Source organism: Gadus morhua, chromosome 17 (genome assembly GCF_902167405.1).
Source record: "Gadus morhua chromosome 17, gadMor3.0, whole genome shotgun sequence".
NCBI lineage: Eukaryota > Metazoa > Chordata > Actinopteri > Gadiformes > Gadidae > Gadus > Gadus morhua.
This window is the reverse complement of record NC_044064.1, coordinates 6,355,223-6,363,272: the sequence shown is the minus strand read 5'-3', so window position 1 is coordinate 6,363,272 and position 8,050 is coordinate 6,355,223. Positions and strand designations below refer to the sequence as shown.

At 42.6% G+C, this 8,050-nt stretch overlaps 1 protein-coding gene across 4 annotated transcripts in view; it reads right to left on the bottom strand.

The window, feature by feature from the left end:
- Positions 1–6,146: 6,146 nt before the first annotated feature.
- LOC115529460 (uncharacterized) overlaps positions 6,147–8,050 on the bottom strand; it is a 2,992-nt gene continuing 1,088 nt past the window's right edge. The window contains exons 4-8 of one of the 4 annotated variants that reach the window (XM_030338206.1): positions 7,796–8,050; positions 7,411–7,563; positions 7,196–7,264; positions 6,853–6,952; positions 6,147–6,669 (exon numbers count right to left, since the gene is read on the bottom strand). The exon at positions 7,796–8,050 is cut by the window's right edge and continues 15 nt beyond it. In XM_030338206.1, coding sequence (XP_030194066.1) covers positions 6,591–6,669; positions 6,853–6,952; positions 7,196–7,264; positions 7,411–7,563; positions 7,796–8,050 — 656 coding nt within the window. In that variant the 3' untranslated portion in view covers positions 6,147–6,590. Of the gene's footprint in view, positions 6,953–7,195; positions 7,265–7,410; positions 7,564–7,795 lie in introns of all 4 variants that reach the window. The other 3 variants (XM_030338207.1, XM_030338208.1, XM_030338209.1) reach the window with 3 other exon arrangements.

The window sequence follows — 8,050 nt, the reverse complement described above, 5'->3', positions numbered from 1 at the left end:
TTTGACGAGTTGCGAGTCTAGTGCAGGCCGAGGTTTTTTTTTCCAGCACCCCCTGCTGAGAACGTTCCCGCGGCTATGGTTGCACCAGATGTTATAAACATTAAACGGTCACATAAATCATTACTATTTTTAGAAAATGTATGTTTGTTTCATAATTGTATTGGAAGTCCTGGTTTTTACTAGGGTTGCCGCGGTGTGGACATTTTCACACCGAGTAATACACTCGTCTCCGGTATTACACCGGTATTACCGAGTATAAACGGTATCAACTTTGAAACTAGGTCAACCGCCACACAAGCATCGGTTTTTAGACCCTTCTCGTCCTTCAGTTGCCGCAAACGTTCGAAAGCAGCGCCTAGGATTATTCTTGATTTCAGTTTTTCTCTTTCAGCGTTTTTATTATCAATTACTCTCTGAAAAAGAGTTTTCCTTCTCTTTGCTGGTGGTGGTGGTGGGGATGGTGGCGTCTTGTCTGCCATGGAAATTGTCTTCTACTGCTAGGTCCAAATGTGGATTAGTTCCAGTAGCTACCGCAGGATAACAACAAACAGGAGCTTGCTCTGGGTCACGAGCTCTGGGTCACGAGTACTGCACGAAGGGGCCGCGCGCGGGGGAGGGGGAGTGCAGTACGACCGTTTGATTGACGTACTTACTGTCCAATGCAACTCGGTGGCTGTGGAAATCATTGGCTGGAGTTTTTCGAGCCCTGCCCGTTCCACAGATGATTGACTTGTTTAATTTTCATGTCAGTACTTCTAACTCAGTGGCCGTAAGTGGGTTATGATAAGGATTTCAAGTAATTCTGCAAAAATGGCCAAAAAAGCGAATTCCATACCCAACCTTTAATTTAACTTTTATAAATTTTAGTTTTAGTTTCAATTTCATGCATGTAAAGAGTTATAATAAAACAAATCTCGTCTCTTCTCGTTCTCGTGAACCCAATATCGTGTCTCGTCTCGTCTCGTCTCGTGAGCTGAGTGTATCGTCACACCCCTAGTAGCTACGCAAGCATCGTGAAGCATCTGTCGACCAATCAACGGAAGGCGTGTGTAGCTCGAACCTTTTGGCTCCCTTTTAGGCCGCTTGGTGCCCCAACGGATGAGCACTGAGAGATAAGTACGGCTAATCGCGGCTAAGTCTGGACTCCGCACACTTTTGCCGTTGGAAACGCGAACCGTGCCGCACATATTCATACCTAACCGCACTGCTTCCACCGCTGGAAACGTGTCATAACTAACTTCTACTTCCATCTTTAGATGCTTTCCCACATACACGGAAGTCCTGCTATTCTCCCGCTATTCTATGTGTGAAAGACCTATCCTGACTTTGGTATCCTGAAAAACTCCGGAAAAATGAACACCTGTGGTAGTATTTTATCCGTAGGGAATGTCAATTACCTTATATTTGAATGAGGAGTAGAAAGTCTGTATTTCTCCCACCACTTGCATGTCATTGAGAATTTGTCTCTAACTCATGCTCCAATCTTTCGTGACATGAATTACAAAACAGTTTGATACAACTGCGCACTGTTATTGATCGAGCACCTCACTAGCCACCCTAGGATAATTCTACATGTCTGTGGAAGTGTGCAGGTCATTACCATTATTGACGCAAAGAATCACGTGACAGTGTTTTGTTAAGCCAATATGCTTGACTTTTTTATTGATGCATAACTTTATTAGACGTGATTATTCTTATGCATATTTGTGTTTTAGTTACCTTTTTGTTAGATGTGTATTTTAGTATTTGTAAGGATGGCACCAGGCAGCTTGAGTGTTATTTCCCTTCCTGAGATGAGGTTGTTTGTATCAGGCTTGTGATGTGGTGTTCTGTGCTATACTTTTTTTGACACAATACAAAACTGTTATTCTGGATGCTAGAAGCCATTACCCTGGCGGTTTGTTTACATTAATGGCATCACAAGAATTCCGTTACCATTTTGACTCTGTTACTGTCCGTCCACACCAGAAGCGAATTGAGCGACCAAATCGCCGGAAGTCATTCACTTTCTATGGGCAAGAGCGACCAGAGCGACCAAAGCGACCAACGCTACCAGCGGCCAAAGTTGAGCGACCAGAGCGTCAAAAAGAAGTTGAAAACTTTTTAACTTTATGCAAATGACTATTATTCGCTTCAGCGGCCAAACACTGACAGCCAATCGGAATGTAGACGCTCTTCGCTTGCGTGGATCCCAGGGAACATCGGCAGGCACTTTGGTTCCTACCTACCTTTATTCACTCACTGAACAAAATGTCGGCTGAAGTATTAATCGCGGCTGTAACTGGGCACCCGGTGTTGTACGAACCCACCCCTTTCAGTTCAGAGATCGAAACGCCGTAGTGGTTTGGATATCAAGTGATGATAAGCGGGAGTATTTATAGGCTACATCTAGAACGTTCGTATTTAAGCGGGAATCATTTTAATTTGCTCTCCATGCCACCAATCTAACCAACCAATCGCGTGTAGCATGCTTTAAACAAAACCAAAAAAGTTTTTGAAATCGTCACATAAACAAACTAATCGACAAGACGAGGGATAAATGACAAGGGATATATCTAGTCTAGATAGATAGAAAGCCTAGTCAAGTCTTTATTAATACCAAACGACACAAATCGTCGGGAATCCATTTAGGTGGTTCGGCCCACACAGGACAGTAGCCTACAACACCACAGAGAACAAGTCTGACTGGACATACACACAATACATCACATTAAAACTAGACACGCGTTGATAGATAGATAGATAGACAGAAAAGCCTAGATAGATCGATATGTTCCATTATTTGCCTTGCGGAGCCAACCAGTCCTGTGCGCGTATGCAAATTAGCCATGTGCGTGAATGTCTATTTGTTTTGAATGCGACGAATGAGTGCAGATCATGATTTGCAGATCCAGATCAGTGAAACATATTTTAACTACTACAGCACGCAGGGTTTTTTGTTCTCGGTTGTAATTAGCCTACATTTTAGGATTTTTTTTGTATTGGGGGGGAATCACTGTCCTACTTGTTGTCGAAGCACTTTATCGAACAAGCAAAACCGTCTCGGCAATATGGCCAAGGTGTATGGGAGAGTTCACTATTTGATATGGCTGTCTGTAGGGCCTACTAAACGCATACGGCTCCTTTAAATGCGTCTGCATAATTGAATTGTACGTCATGAGCGACTTGAGCGACCAAAGCGAACAGAAAAATTCGCAGCGAAACTTCGTGAGCGACCAAAGCGTCTTTGACGCTTTGGTCGCTCCTGGTGTGGACGTACAGTTACACTAAAAGGAGCATTTTTGTATTAATGATATCTAAATGTATTGAGTGATTTCTAAATGTATTTATTTATAATGTAATGACTGAATTCTAAATGCATTGATTTAAATTCTAATATATTAATTGGTTTCTAAATGAGTGTTATGGTATTGTGAAAAGGTTGCCCTCCTTTTCCCGAACATGAGTACCTGGAAGTTAATCATAGCCTGATTGGGGATGCAGGAACATGACTGGTTGTAAAGGGGGGGACATTATTTTTCTATGTTTAATTATCATGCTATTTTTTCATTTGTGCGACAGTGAACTTCATGATCAAGATGCAAACTGTTGAGATATGCAATGAAGTGTCTGGTTGATTATGATTTCGTTATAAAATATAAATGTATTGTGGTACTTGGGTCGGTGAACCCCCATGGCAGTTGGTATCTACCATTTTGTGTAATTGGTTGGCTTTATTTAAGCCCGGTATTTTCTGCTTTCAAGGGGGGTGGAGGCATAGAGAGACGGCTTGCCGTGAGGCTGGTACAGATTAAGGGAACTTTTCTTGTTTGTTTTGTTTATCAAAGTATTTTGTTTTGTGGCCATTTCACTTTTCAAGCATGGGAAATAAATCACAGTTTTTTCAACTAATTTATGCTGCTTGCTGAATTTTTGCGGCCTACTCAAAGACCTTCATTGCGTCCTAAACCGCTACGTTCCGAATTGGAAGTGAGTCGGGAGGCTCATTTTCACAGGTATCTAATGCGAACCGGGGCTTAACCAGTAACCATTGGCTTAAATTCCAGTACGGTAGGGCTGAGCGAACTGGAGCCCCGGGAGGCTGTTGGAACATGGAATGCAATTCATATTTAACATGGGGAGCTAGTGAAACTTGAAGTATATTTATTGTTTTACTTAAAGTATTAACAATATCATTTTGACTTAATGTTTTAAATTTGCCTAATTATTTATTCATTATTCCACAAAATGCAAGTTCATGCTTTGTTTTTGTTCAATATGCCATTTCTATGAGCCTGTATGAGTTCTACTTACTTAACTTTTTTGTGTGAGCTGCATGTAGTCGCGCGGCCGGATCTATTTAACACTTGGATCGCCTTGAAACGAGAACATTCGACAGTTGATGACCTGCTAGTTTTGAAAAGGTCAAGTACCCTGCAAAATCACCTCCATTAAAGGCCCACTATGCAACTTTTTTAGCTAAAATTACATTAAGTATGCAGGTTGAGAGTTATGCTGATGGTTCTGCATCCATTTCTTGGTCGATTGGTGGGTGTGTCATTTACCCATGTCGCCTCTCCAGTGAAAAAGCGCATATGCAACTTGCTCTGTTCGGACCGACACAATCCGGATGTGACGCAGCGGAAGTATCCTCGAAAATGTAGTCAGATTGTAGTTTCGCAAATGCTTTACGGCACAGACACACACCCAAACATGGCACCGGCTAGATATAAACAGCCAGTTGCGAGGCAATTGTTGCATTCATCATGGATCAATCGACTGATAAGGGACACAAGAGGCGACCGTCGACGGAACAAAAGGAGAATGGACCAGAAAAGAGATCAGACACGAGTGAAAGGGGAACTATGCAACTTTTTTGGCTTGATTTACCTTAATATAACAGGCTAAGAGTCATTGCGATGGTTCTATTATACATTTTTGTTCGTTGTTTCGACTCACCCTTGCGCATCTTGGCGGAGAAAAGGAATATGTTTCTGCCGGCGACCCGCCGCCCACTCTCGCGGGAGTCTCGGGTCTCGCGAAGTAACGAATTGCTTTACGGCACAGACCCCCAAACACGGAACCGGCTCGATATAAACACAAGTCACTAAGGGATTGTTATATTCATCATAGATCAGCCGAGAGACAGAGAAGCCCAATGTCGGAGGAACAGAAGAAGAGAAAAGGGAGACTGACCGGCAGAGAGGCCAGACACGAGTAAACGTTGGGGAAGCTTTTCAGGAATAGCGTGAACTGAAAGAAAAAGAAGACTGCAAATCAGACGCCGACTCGGCCGTGTTGCTTTTGAAATTGAAAGTACCCTTGGGTGGCCTTTGTCTTCGTGGTATTCTTGATGTTGATAGTCTCTGTACAAATGTGTTTGCTCAACCATTTTGTTGTGAGCCCTGTAAAAATTGTTTTCTCGACCGTTTTGTTGTGAGCCCTGTATGTTTCTAGCTTGCTTGGTTGCAACCATATAAACACCTTTGTTTCCATGGGTGTTTTGCTGTTCGTCTGTCTCGTCCCCCAGATACAGACTGAATCCCCGAATCCAGGTTCTTGTTTATTTAGATTATTATGTTGGCCAAACCTCTTACACTGATTGTTCTGTTCAACCTAAGATAAAACAATTATAATCTAGGATATAAATTCTCCCCGTCAACTATAAAAAAGGATGGATTTATGTTTATTGCAATACAAATACACCCTTTTATGTATAACCTTGCCTACACTTTATGAACATCTACTTCGGACATGGCTCCACGCATTCGCCGGCTTCTTTGAAAACAAATGCACATGGCTCGCGTAGAAGTGCATGGGGAGGGGTCGTCAACGAGTTGTTACGACAGTGTTGTAAAATATCTACTACAAAGCTGTAGGGGGCGCTGTGTAGAGAAATGTGCGTGCCAAAACCAAGAAAACAGCGAAGAAATTCCCGAAGTTGCATAGTGTGCCTTTAACATTTCACACCCTGATCACATTGTGCATCTCAAATGCATATTTTGACAAATATTCAATTGCCTGCAATATGCAGTTTCCAAGCGAGTGTATGAATTTTACTTGTTTTGGATATTCTGATTTGGGTGAAATATTGCAAATATTGCTGATAGGATATCCTAGTAACAATGTGTTTGTGTGCACCTTAATAATCATTCCCTTCAAGGGAATGATTATTCTTCAAGTTGGTGTGCCTGGAATGTCTTGTTGGGTCATGGTTGGCCTCAGCAGCCCCAGAAAGGTTGAGAACCACTGACGTAGAAAGCACAACAACCCACATCTGACAAAATGTCTTCTTTATTTTACAGTTCAACCATCATCAAAGTAGTGAGACACCTGATAAGACTAACTAAAACACATCAAACTAAACTACCTACATCCCTTATCTCTATTTGTGATGACAACATTATATGCTTATCTCATGTGTCCAGCAGTAGTTACCACAGGCAAATGACAAACGGCACCACAGGTACCACAGTGAACTCAAGTGGATCTTCAACCCCATGTTTTTACACTTGATAAAAGATCCAAACTAAAAGCTGTATATGGTAAGAATCAAGCACAATACATAAGTGATTTAGAATTTGTTCAAGCATGTGGAAGGGCAGATCTCATCATCGTTTTAAATTCTTATCAGGAAGCCACAATTGTTGACATTTTGTGTCTGCAACAGACTGCAACGATCTGTTGGAACTAGCAAGACATATTTGTGGTTATGCTACAAATAACCAAACCATTCATCAGAACATTTCTTCTCATTAAACAAACACAAAAAACATTATTCCTAATAACGGCAACATCACGTAGAACGTATCATTCCATCCTTTTGGAATACATAGTTTGCCTCTGTTTGAACTTCATTTGACAGCTTCTTACCCCAGGAGACTGTAGAGAGGTGGATCTGGTATTCTGATGGGCTGGGGTTGCAGACTTTCTCCGTAACTACATGTAGACTCGCAGTCTGACCTATCTCGCTCTGTGTAAAAACAAATTGATCGCACTGACAAGAGAACGCTCGACAGTTGATGACCACAATGTAAAAAATTGATAGATAGGATAATAGGGGAAGTTTGAGCCCCGACCACTGTGGCCTGCTAGTTTTGAAAATGATAAGCACTTTGAAAAATCACCCACATTAGCATTTCACCTTTCACACATTGTGTGTTAACAGGGATTAACGTGTTCTAAAGTTACACTTTGTGTGTATTTGTTTCCTGACCTTTTTTCTTTGTTTTATTTTGGACTACATCCGCATGAACCTCATCCTCTGAGGCAGCTTCTTCGGCTTCTGAAACACAAACATTTAAATCGGTCAATCGTTACATAAGGACGAGGGGAGGAGAAGTTACTCTGTTGGGGATGAGTCATATTTGTTGTACAGGAGGAGAAGGTGTGATTGATTAAGGGAGACTTAGGAGGAGGTGGGGGAAGTACCTTTGCGTCTCCTTCTCCAGCAGAATCCTCCCACTACTCCCAGTAGAACCATCAGGAGGAGGGGCGGTCCAGCGTAGACCAATGGGAGGAGCAGGTGGTGATTGGTCGGGGGGGGGGGTTCGGTGGAGGAGGTTGCTGAGGAAAGGAGATCACCTGATGTCAGGCAAGCCGACTTTGCTATTCAATAAACCGAAGACCAATGAACAGACGCCCACTGAAAGAAGTTCACGGCTGATATCACGCTACAGATGACGGGTTGACCCACATTGTTTAATGGTAATTTCAGAAACATTGTTCTGATTATTAAATGATAAAGAAGTTCTACCATAGTCCTCCTTTAATGTGACTGTAGAACTTCACCATGTGGAGACCAAACAGAGCTCACCTCTGACAGCCAGCCAGCTCCCTGGAGACTCAACACCAGAGAAGGTACACGTGTAGAGGCCTTCATGAGATCTGTTGACAGCAGCAAAACTCATCTCTCCCGTCAAACCGACCCCAATGAGCCGTCCATCTCTGGAGAAGGTACAGGACTGGTTTATCCGGGTCACAACAACCAGATTTTTACTGGACGTGTGGGACGTCAGGCAGCGAAGTGTAACAGGACTTCCTTCTGGTACAGGGTGGACAGGACTCCCTA